We start from the raw sequence: 16,687 nt of genomic DNA, 5'->3' as shown, positions 1-16,687 counted from the left end.
GTTATATGAATAAGAAAGACAAAATTGCACAAACAAATAAATAACTAATGAAAAAAGTCACAAAAATCTTAAATAAGTTTTTAAAAATTATAAATATATTTCTCCACCTTTACATCTAGACAGCTAATTTTATTTATTTATTTATTATTTATTTTAATTAAGTCCAAAAAAGTTTAACTGTTGAGTATCGACGCTGATAAAGTGAGCTGGAAAATGACGCCACGCAAAGGCAACGTCACTGAGATTTTACGACCAGGTAAGCGAGGACGCTGGCAAAGTGAACAGGTGAGCCAGCGTGGCTGCAATTTAATGAAGTGGCGAGGAGGGTTATCAGCGCTCCAATTCAAGGTTGACATGTCTCCGGTGGCTGCAGGAGGACGAGGATTTGCTCATGTGCTCTCTGCAAAGACACCCGCAACAGAAAACAGCGAGCGGAAACTGCCTCGCTGCACTTTTCGAGCAGGTCCCCCATCAATCCCTTCCCGTGAGTCTAATGAATTGCCCTAAGGTGAAGTTGAAACACGGATCCCGCGTTGTTATCAGCGGAGTGATTTCAGAAACAGGTGTGCTGTGCATGGGGAGTTACTGTGCGTGTGAACAGCCTGCAGGTCAGACCGCAGGACTGGAAAATAATAGCTGGCAGATGAACGCTGATAGGAGATAAGGAAGAGACTGCTGGCGGAACAGGTTGCATGAGAATGACTATGAATCAATAACGCTGATTATGTAATCACTTGTAGCTAGTGGTAGGCTATGTGCCTGGTGAAGTTCTGCTTTTGTTTGGGTCTTTGATCTTTTAAAAAAATAATCTTACAAAGAATAAGTTTTGCTAAAGACTGATGTTGTCTGTACTCAGAAAGAGCTAACAGTTTTGGACACACTCCAGGCTCTTATGAAACGCCAGCAGATGGCTGAAGGAAGTCGAATTTCACCACAGTTTTTTTCTCTCTTTTTGCCACTCACAGGTGACTTTCACACTGAATCACTTTAATCTTTATAAATAATGATTAATGCAGAACATCACCACAAATAACATATTAAGCTTTTGCAGCTATGACTGACAAGGCACTGTTGCCATCACTGCGACTGTTCCTGCTGTTGTGTACTGGATTAAAGGGATAGTTTAGGCTTTGGGGATGTTTGCTCACTTGTTGAGGGTTAGATGAAAGGTTTGATACCGCTGCTGCTTATGTGCGGGTTGAGGGAAATGAAGGAAGTGGCTAGTTTTGTTCCAGCTGCCAGGAAACCAACATGTTACTGATGCAACACGTTGCCCCCATGGATGCATTATTGAGAAATGGATACAGGACTTAAAGACGGCACCTGCGCGTTTGATTTAATCGTCTTTGTCTCCCTGGTGTTGTTCTGTACCCTCACCTCCAGTATGAGGGGGAGGGAAGGGGATGGACCAGCAACCCGTTAGTATCTGTCTACAAAGAAAGCAGCAGGTATCTGCACATCTCTGAAAAGCAGTCGTTTACCCAAGTAACACTAAACCGTTGTTGCAGAGAATCAGTCATTTATGATGTTAGTTCATTTACCTGTAATAATTTTGTACTGTAAAATGTGGCTATCAAATCTTGCAGTTTTTTTTCTAATAAATTCATAGCTTGCTATGTGTGACTGTGATAGAGCGGGTTGTATACCAAGCGGAAGGTCAGTGTGTCGATCCCCGATTTATCCATTTGTTTCTCAGGCACAAATGAAAACAAGCGCAGGATAAACAAAAAAAATTCAGGTATCAGCAAAACTGATATTTTAATCACAGATATAATCTTTTACAGAAAGCACATCCCTTATTAATATCATAACAGCAAAATTGAGTCACGTGGAAATATTCAGTTAAGCCGTCCGTGTTGCCTTTTTTCGTCACAGTCAGAGGAGGACGGCAGGTGCTGTGCTATTCTAAATCTCGTGAGAATGTAACCTGAGATTTGGTGACCTTAGCACCTTCACCCCCCCGTGTAATGTTAAACCCAGGAAAGACAGAACCTCATATCCTGTAGTCTAGTCCTGCTGATTTACTGTCTTCTGCTTGTCTTCTAATAACACTGTGGCCCTAAGATTATGTATTACGCCGCCATAGGGATCTATGTTAGCGTAGACCGAAGGGTGAAAATGCTAATCGGACTGTAAAATATGTAGGCTTATGTAGCTCATCTTATGTTTGAGTTTAGGATGAGCTGCACCTGTCAAGTAGCTTTCTCTCTGAGTGATGTTTTTACCAAAGTACTTTCAGACAGATGGCCTCAGAGAATGCCTTTGGTCCCGCGCTGTATCCAGTTTCTTTCTCTCAAAGTTGATCTTAAATCACCCCACATTTAAACTAAGTTCCAGGTGATGTGCGCTCAAAATATGCATGATGGCTTATAGGAAAGATTGAATGTGTGGCGACTGTGTGCGTACACATGGCTGTGTTTAAGGATAGTATTCATACCTTCCTGATGTCCACTGTAATCCAACACTTTTATCTCCGTTCTGCCTGAAGCAGATCCAGATAGCATGTGGAGTTCAAACGCGCTCCAGGCGGAAAGGACTCAGTTGTGCTTCCATAGGAGCCTTGGCACGTATGTGATGTATTCTTGATGAGAAGAGCTGCTACTGTGCTTTCTGGGAGACCGATACAGAAGCAGAGCTGATTAAAAACACAAACAGGAAATGACCTATTTTGTCCACTGTTTTCATCTCCACTCCTTTTGTTTCGTTTTAAACAACCTCAAGTATAGATGCAATTTCACAGCAGTTCAATTTTAGGATTTGTTGAATCTCCATTTCCTGCTTAAGGCTACCGTTGTTGGTATTTTGTAATTGTCAGTGTTGAGAGATGTGATAGGCTGCTGTTTTTCCAGTCTCCACTGAAGCCGAGGAAGAGGCCAGCGAGTCTTTGTGTTGGGGGTCATGATCTTTCACCAGCTGCTGGCGACCTTCCCTGCTGGGAGGTCACATGTAGGAGCTGAGGCGTGAAGGAGTTGACAAGGGGGATTCAAAGGAAGACGTGAAGAGAAGAGGTTGAAAAATATGAGGCAAAATAAGAGGCAAAAAGTTTACTCGTCAGCTGTTTGACCTTTCGATAACTTTCTTCACTGTTGTTTATAGATCATTTTTATCCTCGAACTCGAAGCAGCAATGACTTCTGTATATAGTATGCATGAAGATTGCTACAACAGTGAGCGGATGAAAACTGGCGAAACAAGCAAAAATAGGACGTTCTTGTTGCCACAAAAGGCCTCCAGCTTCCATCATCACCTGACTTTGTCTTAATCAGGCAACGTGGGCTTCAGCTGCACAGCTGAGTGACCTTTCTTGCTTGTCATACAGGAAAAGGAAATGAGCTGTGCTAACAGAACATCCAGCTTTAATTGAAACTTCTCTGTAGAGACATACAAAGTGCACACTCTCAAAATCTTTAAATATTGCATAAATTATAGGCAATATTGTCAACCTTTTCCTAAATAACGTGAAAAGCTTTACCACCACTTTTCCATCAAAAGGTGCTCATCTGTGAAGTGTTTAATAAAGGATACCGCTGCCTTATGTCAGAGAACAAAAAGCCTGTCATTTTTACTCTACCTGCCGTGAGTGGAGATGCAAACAATGGTGTTGGCCTTGTCTGAAATGCAAAGCATGTCCTTTCACATGCAAAGCTATGTAAGGAGAAGGGACAAGTTCTGATCACCCCCGCGCATGTTTGTGTGTTTTTAAAAATGTCGTCCCGTTGCTTTGATGGATGAACTTGTGTTGCTCTGACTGCAGCTTCCTGTTATAATTTCCAAAATGCCTGTGATTGTCTGTATGTCTGTGCGTGAATGTCAGTCCACAAAAAGGTTGATGGATATCACCACGTGCTTCCTATTTTATAGGAAGATGTGTGTGTGTGTGTCTCCATGTCCAACCCCTGACTAGAGCAGTTGGACATGCAGAGACCTGCTTTGTGTTGAGCAGGGATATTTTTGGACTGTTGTGTTACTGCGAGACAGACAGCCAAAGGAACTTTTAAACTTCCTTTTCAAAACCAAAAGATACTTTTTTTAAATTCCTCAGGTCTGGGTTGCTGGATTGTCTGTTTAGCACCAGACTTCTATCTTTCTATTCATAGTGTAGAGCTTTGCATAAAGTGCTTTTGTAGTAGGTGCTGACAGTGGAAAAAGCGACCAGGTGGTTTCATGGAAACACCTGCAGGAAAATAGTTCACTGTACTCTTGAGATTTGAGGATGAAAGATTCTCTTGAGGTGAAAAAGGATACTGTCCGCTGTCAGGACTTCCTCTAGCTATAAAACTGAGCTAACCTCCTTATCTGAGTGCTAAATACCAGACATGCAAAACTTTGAGTTGATTGGCTGTCTACAAAAGGTGAACACGGTCGGCAAAATAAAACTGGTTGAGCGCAGAGTTTCTTAAAGTGACCATCTAGATAGGGGTTAAATGCTGACAGTTATACTCATTTATCATGACTTGGTGTGAGACTGCAATTGAGTAGTCCGCTAAATCTTATTTTTTTTGCACAAAATCGCTACTTCTCAGTCTCTACAGGCGTCAGTAAGCAGGTTAAATGTTAAAGTAAATGACAGCACAAGTAGAAAAAGACTGAACAGGTATGGCTTGTTTGAAACGGTTCCCTCTCTCTAAAATGAACTTGACAGCATGACTTTGTTTAGATGCAGCTTTGCGAACCTAACAAGATTTCTAGAACAACCCGGCCTCGCTTACTAAAATGTGTGCGGAAGCATTCCTACCTTGCACAAAAAATGAGTTTGCATGCAAAATCACCATCATTATGACACGTTTTGGCCAATTTTGTTCAATGATTTTTGTGTGAAATGTTCAAATTGTTGGTTTGCAGACACGTTTTTGTGTATTTACTGTTAATATATGATGGTGTATGTCGTTTGAACAGACAAGACCAAAGAGCTGTTTGGCCGTAAGTACCATGTTTGACATTTGTTCAACAGCTAAAACTTGTCCTGAATTGGGTCATGCAATTGATCATTAATGGAGATTGTTTGTTTGTTTTTGGGTTTTTTTTTCATTAAATTTTGAATAAAAGGATATTGAACTATTAAAAAGGAATTAAATTAATGATGTATACACAGTAAATCAGTCGTGTTCACTGTAAGAACTGGGCAATATAGAGAGTGGTGTGGCATCTAAATATCTTAGTATTATTTAGATCTTTTAGTTTAGATGTTTATGAGACTGTGTGTGTCCGTCTTTGTTACACAGAGGAAGAGAGACAGTGGGATTACAAACTGCATAGTTTTACCTGAGCAGTCGAAGGAGCACTTATAGAAATGATACCCTCTTCGCACACTTCATGCATCTACTTCACAAGTTAAATGAAGCGTGGCTGGGATTATTTGTGTAAATTCGCTGTGTGTCGCAAACCATTCTGTGCATCTGATAACAGAGATGAGTTTCTGTATTTGCTCAGCAGGCAAAGACATTCCAGGAGACATACCTGTAGTCTGTGATTTAAGTGCGTGTGTCTGCTCAAGCTTTTTCTATACTACTAACCACTACTTAAAGTACTTGGAGATATGCTGTAAAAACATGTTTCACCTAATTACAAGGTTTGTGACGGGGAGAGGGAAAGTTTGGCCCACTGACTTTAGCATTTGGCATGAGGTACAAGTATGAAAATACTTTAAGTGTGGCTTCACAATAACTTTAAGACCCACCTAGTTGAATAAGAAGTGTTAAGAGAAAGATTACCATGAATGAAGGTAGACATATAGTAAAAGAGCCGATGACCCCAATATGTAATTTAATTTTAAATGTTTAAAAATTCATGTTTGGTTGGTATAGAACAGAAGTATAGTATATAAAGTTCTGTACAAAAGTGTTGTTCCACCCTTATTTCTTTATATTTAGAAATTTGGGACATGTGCAAACATACATGGAAATACAGTATATAAGGCAAAACACAGTTTCATAGTGAGTGAAAACAAGTTTTCACAATTTAATTAACTTGAAAGTTGATATTTGTCTTTTTTGGGTTTGGGTTCCTTGTCATGCTGAAAAATGACCAATCAGCTCTCCTGATTGCATTTCATGGTACTTTTCTGCGTTTATAATGTCATCAGTTTCATAAGATCCCTGCCACCACTGGCTGTAATGCAGCCTCACATCACAGAGCCTCTGTCATGTTTTACAGATTTTTAGATTTGATGAAAGAAATAGAAACAAATTGTTTTTCTGACACATTGCTAGTAACAAAGTTTATAGATACAAATGCTTTGTTACTGTACTTAAGTAGAATTTTCAGGTATCTGTACTTTACTTGAGTACAGTACTACTTTTACTTTTACTCCCTACATTTTTATACAGTGTGCAGTTTGTCACACAGTGTGCTGCTAGCTAAAACTCCAGATAAGATAAGACGGGAGATAATCAGGTTAGTTTGCAGTACTGTGGTGAATACACAGTAAAGCAATATATTGGACTGCTGAACAGTGGCTGTGATGCTCATGGTCAGGTTTAGGTTACATGTTTTATCAAGCATAGCAGAGATGAATTTGCATTTAAGGTGAATATGCTTATTTTAATCAACTGAATTCCAAATTTATATTGTGTAGTGTAAAAACAGTGTCAGTGTAGGGAATGGACATATGCAATGATAGCTTGTCAAACATCTGTCGTTGGGTTCCCCACCTGCTAAATCCCACTGTGACCCCTGTTTACTATTTAGGTGTGGCAGGAAAGTCACACAGTCGAAAAGGTTAGGTTGTATCTGAATTTCAAGGAGCTACCTTTTACTTTCTTACTTTGACTACAATTCTGAGCCTGTACTTTTTCACTTTTACTTGAGTACAAACGTTTCTTTGGTACTTCAACTTTTACTGGAGTGTAGTTTAACACAGGTATCTGTACTTCTACTTAGGTAAATGAAGTCTGTACTTTTGCCAGCTCTGGTTATATGTAGAAACATCACTGGGGTTGTTTCTTGGGTTATGTTCCTTCTTCATGCTTGAATGATCTATAGGTCAGTGTTAAGTGACTTCACACAAACATGAAAAAGGTCTTCTATATACAGCTAGACTGAAATTGAAAGTGAAAAGGCAGCCAATCTCATAAGAAAACCTTTAAAAGAAGTCTTGCAGAACTATTGCTCAAGACCAAAATTTAAAAAATTACAATAAAATCTGGCTCCTTGGAAGCAAAATATGAAGTTATTATATGTGTAAGGCTACACACACTTTTATGCACCGGTTTCCAAGGACCTTTGAGCTTTCTGGAGCCTGAGTAGTACTTAAAATATTCAGTACAAACAACTCACCGGATGCACTTACACCACATCTTAAATATGAAAGAATTATATTTGAATTTACTGACAGCAACAGTACACTTGTGTCCACTGCACCGGCTTTTCAAAGGATCCGCTTATGCACTTGCACGTCCCAGACCATTGCTCCCTGCTGATTGTACCGTGTAAACCAAAGGCTAAAAGGTTGGAGGTCAGGGCCAGGGTGAGACTGAAATACTTGCTGAAATGCTGCTCCGAATGCAGGAGTCTAATTCCAGGTTGTAAGAAAGGAATCCTGATTGAAGTCCATATATGGGAATGGAGCTCCGTCCGCATACTCACTTATTGTACATTGACACTTTCACTGCATGCTAAGGGTGTGACTGTTTTGGTTTGCATTTCTTACTAAGTGCATCTCAAGTCCCATCTGTGTCCTGGTCTGCACTCAGTGTGTGGCAGTAGAGAGCTAATTCACTATAATAAGGGCATGTAAACATACACACTTATCAAGTGGGTAATTATGGCACTTTGTCCTTTGTGGTGTGTGCAAGTGTGTGTGCCTACTTCACCCCATCGGTGGTTCAAGGTTCAGTTTATTCATCCATTTAAAAACACAGCAATCACAGCACTGCCATCCAATCAACCAATAATTATTTACATAAGATATCTTTTAAAAAATGCAAGGTTTATTCTACAGCTAATTATTTATACATATTTGCCTAACACATATTTGTACTTTTGTATTTTGGTGTTTTTATCGTCTCGCCACATGTGTAGTTTATCCAGTTGTGGCCATGCCATACTGCGCAGCGAAGTGACGAAAGAAAGGCTTGTAAGTTGAAAGTATAAGTGTAGGATGTGAGGTGATGTTCAGTGAAAGCAAAGCTTTGAGTGGGTGAGGCAGTTTTAGAGTAGCTGTTTGCTTCTAACTGGTGAAGTCTTAGTGCAGGATTAAGCCAAGCTCCCACACTCCACCCTGAGAACAAACCCTCATGAGGCGTTTTCTTCAAACTTTATCATGTTCATCTGTATTTAAAAAGAGAAAGGGGGGAAAAAAAAAAGTTATGTAATAATCCATTAGATATTGTCTACTGGGTGAGAGAGAGGAGGAGGAAAGGGAGAATTCCCGAGTGGGTCAGGGGGAGTCACAAGCTCAACATACCCAAAGAATGTCATGCCATTAAAACCAATTATACGTTTTGTTTGTTTTTTCTTTTATACCAGGCGGGCATATTCTTGCTAAGTTTATCAGTTTGGAACTCTTATTGGGAAAATATGCAGAGATAAATGCTGTGGTAGAAAATGAATTCCTCTAGTTACATTTAAATACCCATTAGAAATTTTTCCCATCCTTAAGGATGACATCGTTTTTTGGGGGGTTTTTTGTAGATTCAGATAAAGAAATGGGAACAAATTGTTTTTGTGACACACTACGCACGGCAAAGTTCATAAAGATATCTTTGCCAAGTTGTTTATTATGTGTAACACAATAACACCGGTTCATCCCTTTGAGTAAGGTTTCTTTTTATGCTTGAATGATTCAAAGGTCAGTATCTGTGTGTACCTGTCTGCCAAGTTTGGTTTCTGAACTGGTCATGTACGAGGATTTTGCCAGGATTTGGTGTGTTATACTAAAATGTGTCACAAATGGTTTGTAAGTGTTTGAGATTTTTTTTTAATGCATTAGTGGCCCTTATTCAATATCTCACTTAATCAATGTGATTGTGACAGCACCTTTCAAAATATTTGTGAATTCCCCTAATTTTCCTGGGCGTTATGTCTGTCACTGTTTTACTAAAAAACTGAGGTTTCATCAGGTATGAATAAGAGAGATTAAAGTCTGATGACTGAGGTTAAAAATATGCAAGTGACAAGGGTGGTTTTGTTGAGAGATTATACTTTCTATTTCACTGGCTCAGTGACTAAACCATTTTGAATGTTTGGTTGTGTTGTGTCATGTGCCGCACTAGTTACATTTCTCATCAAGTTTTTCAACATTACCCGTTTATTTTTCTGCTTCCCATCTTAGAAGAAAGCTTGTCTGTATTTCAAAAAACAAACAAGAAAGACTAATTATCAATAGTTGAAATTACAAAATTGACAGAATTCAAATAAAAATATAATTTGACTCAGCAACCGCCAACCCTGTGATAAGTAGATGTGGCACCTCAGAGTCTATAGACATATCCTTATTATCACAGTGTTGGATATTTTAAGGAAGTGAGAGAAAGGATTAGGCAAATAACACGACTACTTATTTTCTACTTAGACTAAATTTATACTAGAAAATAAAGGCAGAGTGTGAGTAATCAGAGTGCTATCAATCCAAGCAATTAGTCGGCCTTCTGTTGGTTAGAGAATAGATTCTTTTGCACATTAACTTTAGACTTTGGAAGCAAATCATAGCACTTTTTTATATTAACATCCTATTAGAGTTTTATTCTGTGTGGTGTGTCGCACTTGACAACTACAGAATGACACCCAGCTCAAGCAGAAAATGAATGTGTGCCATTGTTGGGCTGAGTGCCTCCCTTCCTTCTCCTCAAGTCCCCTTCTGTGTGGCCTGGCTTCTTTCCCTGCTGATTTTGTTGTCTTCAGTCGCACCCCAAAATACCCTGCACTATTTCTGGCACGTATTCATTTTAATGTACATGTGAAAAGTACTGCCAGCTGGATAAGGCGGAGAGCAAAAGAAAAAGAGGGCGTCTGTTAAAAACGCTAAGAAAAAAATGGAAAGCTGTGGAAAGGAAGTTGGCAAATTGAAACTAACAAACCTTTTTTAAGCTTATGGGCCAAATTATAGACTAAGCTTCCTTTTATTTGGCCAAAATATCCCAAATACGTTTTGTTTTGGGGCTACACTTGCAAATCTGAATGTTTTCATTTGCTTACTTGTGTTTTTACGGGAGGTGAAGTGGAGTGAACGGTTGTATTTGGATGTTCCCAATGGCTGTATCAACTTGAGCATCAGGTGTGTGACCTATGGATCAAACCAGGTGATCCAGAAGGTGTTTGTAAAGTGTGCAGCCTAACTCGCATATTTGTGCCTCATTGTTTTGTCTTCAAAACATTCGGGTAGCTAACAGCAGGCTGTAAAATGGACTTTAAAAATGAGGTTATGTTGTGTTACTGAATATGTAAAGTACTAAAACAATCATAGTGCATCATGCTGTAAATTTATGAGAACATTGCTAAGAATTGCCCTTTGACATCAACATGTCTGCTGTCATAAAGACAAATACTCTGAGAGCAGCACAATTCTTTCCATGTAGTGTTGGAAAAGGATTAAAAGACGATTATTTTTTGAGAGCAGTGTTTAGTTAGCGGTGTGTCTCAGTGTTCCACATGAATACCAGAATATACGGTTTCTCTTGTTGCATTCTAACAGCGTAATCAGGCCTGACGTAGTCAGTGATCACTTTATTGTGCAGGAAGAGAGTTCAGGGTACCTCAAGCCAACCTTATCACGTGTAGTTGTAAACCAATACACAGCCGGTTTGTGAATGTGCAGCTTCTGCTGAATTTGATGAGCTTCATGGTGTTTCAGCATGCTGTTTACTTGTCTGGCCTACAATGGCAAATGAAAGTAACAAAAAATGTTGGAAAATTTAAAAAAAACAGAAGAAAAAAAAAAGAATTACTATCTGTCTAGCTGGCTGTACTTTTCTGACTTTTGCAATTTTTTCCCCCCCAGGGCATTGTATCAAACAACGCAGGAGCATTTCATGAGTCTTATCCCATTGTTACCTCCAGATCATCACTAGTTGTGAAAAATTACAATAGGTACACTGGACAAAAAGTACCAGGCCACCTATACATTGCACATAGAAACCCATGCAATGAAGCTCCTGGTGCACAGTTTTTATGCTGATGTTACTCTAATGCTACATACAGTTGATGGTGGACTATCTGGACAAGAAGTAATTTGACAAGTTGCTGCAGTGGTAGCATCAGTCTGCATTTTCACACTTAAATTAATTGAGTTCTTTCAACTGACCTGTTCTTTCATAAATGTCTCTAAAGACAGTCTGCATAGTCAGGTGCTTGAGTTTATACACTTAAACACTAAACAACAGGTCTGACAGGACCTGAATTCAATAGCAGAATCAATGTTTTTCTTCTTTCAGTTGTTTTAATCTTGTGATCGGTCACTTTAGGAGGCAGTAGGAAAGACAGATGAGCGTCATGGAGCTGAGTTGTCTGGCCTACAAGAGAAGAATGAAGATGGGCAAAACAATGTTGGGGGGAAAACACCATAGTTATTGCAAATCACTATAGTGTATGTTTAATTATTAGCCCCAGATATTAAACCTTTATATAAGAGAAGGGTGAAGGTTCAATCCTGGCGAGTAAAAGCTTGTCACACAGACACAGTCGGTCTCTAGCTCTTGACTTAACGGCAGTTCCTAGTTGTCATCTCCATTCCTGTATTTAGCTGATCTGTCAGCACTCAGCAAGCTCAACCACAGAGTGACACACTGATTGTAATATGGAAAATTCCTCACACAGAGGTATAGGACTATCTGTAAAGTACAAAAAAAGAGTATGTCCATGACAAGATGGCAGTTGTGGACTTTCCACACTAATCCAATATTCTGGGGAGAATAGTGTGGCTATAAGCTACATCTTTTGTAAATTTGGTGGCCCATGAAGTGAAGCAAGGGGGGGGGGTCTATCCCTAACGATAGCTTAGCCTGAACAGGCTGCAAACATAAAAGTAATTTATTTCACTGACATAGAAAAGAGAGAAGCCCCCTCCCTTCCTCCAGCTTTCTTTTTTTTTCTCCTACGCTCCCCCCTCATCCAGCTCTCCCACTCAGCAGCTGTTCCTCTCACTTTCCACCCTCCGTCCACCCCACCCCGCATCCCTGCATGCCCGCCCTGCTCCCCCTCCTCCTCCTCCTCTGGCCCCAGTGTGATGGCTTTGTTTTATTGTTGCGCAGCGTTTGGCAGGGAAACCCCCGTCTGGAGTGGGGCAGGGGTCCGACTCCCTCTGAGCACTGGGGTGTAGCATTGTGGATGCCCAAATAAGCAAAGGATTAGTGGAGCCAGTTGGGCATTTGGTTTCTAAATGAGCTTTATGATGAGTTTAAGTGGTTAGTTTTGGACATTTTTCAACACTTTGCACTTGTTTTGAAAATGTAGTCCAATCATTTTTTTTTATCTATTTATTTTTTGTAACTGAGTGAAATGAACCTGTGACTAATGTGAGTGGGGAAAAACATCTCTTGAGCCTAAATTGCAACCCTTGTTGCTGACTCTGTATGTTTTACTTTCTCTGTAAATAAAAGACTCAGTCCCATATTTTTATGGTTTGCTTGGCTTAGGAAAAACATGTATCACATGTCAGCACACACAGACAGACAGCAGATCAAGATCTGTAAAGCTGGTCCAAAAAAGGAGGAAAAAAAATCCCCAGTCCAAGACAGGAAACAAACAACAATTTATTTGTGGTGTTGACAAACGAGTGTTTCCTGTACCGAGGAGAAAATATGTAGAGGGAGGGGGGGGGAAATCGGGAGCAGCTTTCCAACAGTGCCAGCCAAAAAGTACAAGTACAGCCCCCAAATGAAAACTTAAGGATGTGTGTTTATCCTCTAACCACCTTCCTGTGGTGTATATGTGTGCATGTTTGTTTCTTGCTATGGCAGATTCTCTTTGGCACTTGATGGTATTGTTGAGCTGGAGTAGGATGTCTCTTCCCATACTCTGTTTTTAAATGCAGAATTATTTTATTTTATTTGGCAAATCACTAGATTTCAACTGGTGTTCTTCTACATTTTGGAAGCCAGTTTAGAAAAATTACATTATAGGTCATGTTTATGTGGCTGTTGTCAGTTTGTGAGTCATATTTTTGGATGTTGTTAACTACCTTAATTTATATTATTGTGTACCTGGATCTGATTTATGGGTTTCTGTGGTGAGGATGGTAGGTTAGTGGCTTGAAATGAAGCCGTACTGGTTTCCTGTTCCCCTACTCTGTCCTACCACTGTACCCCTGTGGCTTGCTGGTGGAGGGTTGGGAAGATAATGGTCTAAGCTGTTTACACTGGAGAGGCCTTTTTGAGCAGTTCTTGTGCTCATAGGAAGTAACTTGCTGAAAGGGCTGGAGTATTATAGTATTTGGGGAATCAGAGTTAGTTATTTTGTTTAGGAGCAGCTGTGTTAGGCCCTACAAAGACGTGGGCCCTAACACAGCTGCTGGAGAATGAGGGGCTCTATTGTGTCATGAGATGACATCTTCATCACTTAACCCGATGTCCAGTTATACCAGGAGAAGTCAGCAGAACAGCAAATCTGTGCTGATTTGCATGCAGGCATGTGTGAATTAATTCAGGTTTGGTATCCGGGAGTACGGCTTTGTGCACGCGTATAGAGTGCTAGTGCAAGAATGTCATTCTGTGTAACAGGTGGCATCAGCTTTTTTTCTTATTTGGATGCTGAACAAAGCCTGTCAATATTTCTGAAAGCTGCATTATGTGCGAGACTGCGGCCTTACTCTGTGTGTGTGTGTGTGTGTGTGTGTGTGTGTGTGTGTGTGTGGCCAGCTACATATATGGATTGGCTATTGTGCCCTTGGTCCTCAGCAGATGTGGTCTGAACAATGAGCTGGGTAAATAAAAGGAAGTGGTGTATAAATAGCCTCTTACGTCTGCATGAGTGGACTTCGTGTGTTTGTGAGATCCTGTTTGATGTGACTGAAATGTACGATAGGAAGTTGCACTGTCGAGCGCTCCACAGGTGCTGTTTGGTGGACTTTTATATACATTCCCAGAACATCAATATTTTGTATGGCTTTGATTTTATGCCCGGTGTGTCTGTTTTTGGAGAGAGTTTCTCTTCTTGTGAGCTATTCTCACCTGAGAACACACAGTAAGTACTAAAAGGCTCATCAGTGCTGTGTAAAAACTTTGCAGTTCCTTATAAGCCCCTACAGACAGCTCATAATGAGCTGTGAAGCTCAGAAACCCGTCTCTAAATCACATCCTGGTGATAAGTGCACATGGGGACCGGTGCTAAAAATAAACAAGCCTACTCCCTCCTCCATCTAGCTTTCCCTTCGTCTCTTCTGTAGCCGGGCCACAGACAGACTTGCACCTTTCCGTGGTTCATTTCACATCACAAGCACATTCATGCAGAGTTTGTTTTCATTCTCATTCATTTGTCCTTTTTGGTCAGGATTATCACAGCCGGCACCCACACCCTCATGAAGTAGTGCAGGGGGGTCTTGAGTGTAGTCTTCTGCTGCCGTAACTCCTCTTCTTCAAGGTTTGATTTGTTTTGAATGCAGAGATGCTCTTCTGCATACCTTTTGTTTTTTACAAGTGGTTATGTGCTGAGCCTGTGCATATTGCAGCCTCAGTTTCTTGTTCTTAGCTGACAGGAGTGGTATTTTAGAAATATTCACCTGCTGCCAACAAACATGGCACGTTCAGAGGCATTTAAATCACCTTTCTCTCCCATTCTAATACCCCATTTCAGCTTCAACAGGCTGGTTTGACCATGTCTAGCTGCCATATCCATTAAGTTGCTGTCATATAATTAGCTGATTAGATATTTGCATTAACAAGCATTAAACAACCATACCTAATGAAGTGGAGAATGAGAGTACAGTCGAATAGTTGGGTATAATATCTGAAATGTCTCCAGGTTTTGGAGTGGTTAGAAGCAGGAGTTTTACACATTACCTTGCATCCTATTATGATGCACTGTTGTTATTTTATGGTTTGAGTCATTAATCTATGAAGTGAACAAAATGTTACAAGAATAATCATCCTTGTTCCCTTTATTAATAGAGAAAAACAAACGGTTCCAAAACACCTACTGTAATCTGCGCTGTTTAAGATGACTCACCGATTAGTAAGATTAACTGTATTGACTCTATTAGTGTTTTATCTTGCATAAATGATTATGTAAATAGTAAATCTCCTTTTGATGGTTTCAGTTTTAAAACCATCCATGTTATCTCTCTCACTCTCCTCCTCTGTCATGTCCTAGATCCTGAGTTCTGTTACAGCTCCATGGGGATGTGTGTGCGCGTGCATGCGTGCGCATTCGCATTGCAGGTTTAGGGTCTGGCCCGGGCTCGGGCGGCTGGGTGTTGTCATTGAAGTCCTGGCCTATATTAACAGCACACTTCACTGAAACATTATACAGGTGGCGAACACTGCAGCAAGCCTCACAGCAGATAACAAGAGAAAGAGGGTAGGAGATAATTAAAGGTAGAATTACAGTGAAGATATAAGACAAAATAGAATAAAATCTAGTGGAGTATCTCCAGGTTAATGCCTTTTGGCTCGTGCCTGAATTTCACTCTTATCTTTCCATATGTTGGGAACTGGATAGTTTATAACTTTAAATGCAACACAAACATGCATTCTGTCAGCATATAGAGAATAGCTTCTGATGATGATAAGATTTTCCTAATCTAACTCCGTAGAGATTGTAGAATGATTGCACATGTAGGCGAATACTGTAGATGGTAAACTGCTAACATCTTTCTGTGCAGTCAGTTCTATCAGATAGTCTGTGCACTCTCTGCAGATAACCCAAATAATAAACTTCTCCATGGCAACTTTAATTACCAAACCTGAAATGATAATGAGTGTTATTCACTTCACTGTTTGCACAATGTTAGGTTGAGACTTTAGCTATTTTTGCACATTGGTTTCTTCTTTCTTGTTTTTTCTTTTAGTGCTGTGTCAGGATATTTTTGGGTGCTGCCATGTTTATGGGGCCCTCTCCGTCACATCTGTGTCAAGTTAGGACATGTCAGTAACAGCTGTGCTTACAGTAAACACAAGGGCAGAAATTTTTCTTGTTCCACATCCTTTTGAAAACGTTCTTTGGTCAGACTGTCACATATTTCTAGTCTTGTTCTCTAGCTGTTATTAAGTAGCACATGACCTCAGCACTTTTTTTTTTCTGTCAGCACAACCCGCAGTACCACTGAGCCAATAACTGGACCACAGTTTACTCTTCATACAGTAGCTTCCAATCAACAAGTTGAAACAGGAGTCGGCTGCCCAGTCGATACCGCAACAGATTTGAGGATAATGCTGCTAAGCAACATTAGAAACCTGCTATGCAAATAACAAAAATGAATATCTCGCTGATCTCTTCTCCCACGCATGAGCAGGACTCGCACTCAATGCGTATTACTCATCTGTACTGTATAACTTTAAGTTAAATGGGGATGGTGTGAAGATGGTCTAGTGCCAGTTTACCATTATTTTCTGAGGATTGTAGTTTAAATCTGCGGTAACTAATATTGTATGTTCTGTTCAGGGTTGTCTTTGCCCTTAAATATACCTACATGATTGAAACAGAAAGTGGAAGACCAGCTCCCTCGGTGCAGAACAGAGCAAACGTTTATGACAACAGATTGGTGAAAGAGATTAAATCAGACATAGGAGGGTTGAAAAGTGGCTTGCAGATGTGTATTG

The 16,687-nt window shown here is 40.1% G+C and overlaps 1 protein-coding gene and 1 long non-coding RNA gene across 5 annotated transcripts in view; both read left to right on the top strand.

Moving 5' to 3' along the window:
- The first annotated feature begins 258 nt into the window (after positions 1-258).
- The window catches only part of LOC100695046 (pleckstrin homology domain-containing family G member 1), a 61,173-nt gene continuing 44,744 nt past the window's right edge, over positions 259-16,687 (top strand). Inside the window, exon 1 of one of the 4 annotated variants that reach the window (XM_019345663.2) lies at positions 259-285. Coding sequence is in view for 2 of the 4 variants with exons in the window: in XM_005454607.4 (XP_005454664.2) it covers positions 310-484 (175 nt within the window). In the remaining 2 variants the exon portion in view is untranslated. The other 3 variants (XM_005454607.4, XM_025899146.1, XM_019345664.2) reach the window with 3 other exon arrangements.
- LOC112842479 (uncharacterized) lies at positions 699-4,988 on the top strand. Its single transcript, XR_003214260.1, has 3 exons — positions 699-965; positions 2,850-3,008; positions 3,097-4,988. It is a non-coding gene; the product is annotated as an uncharacterized LOC112842479 (long non-coding RNA).

The sequence above is a fragment of the Oreochromis niloticus genome, linkage group LG15 (assembly GCF_001858045.2).
Source record: "Oreochromis niloticus isolate F11D_XX linkage group LG15, O_niloticus_UMD_NMBU, whole genome shotgun sequence".
NCBI classification, from domain to species: Eukaryota; Metazoa; Chordata; class Actinopteri; order Cichliformes; family Cichlidae; genus Oreochromis; species Oreochromis niloticus.
This window is presented reverse-complemented; position numbering and strand designations above follow the sequence as displayed.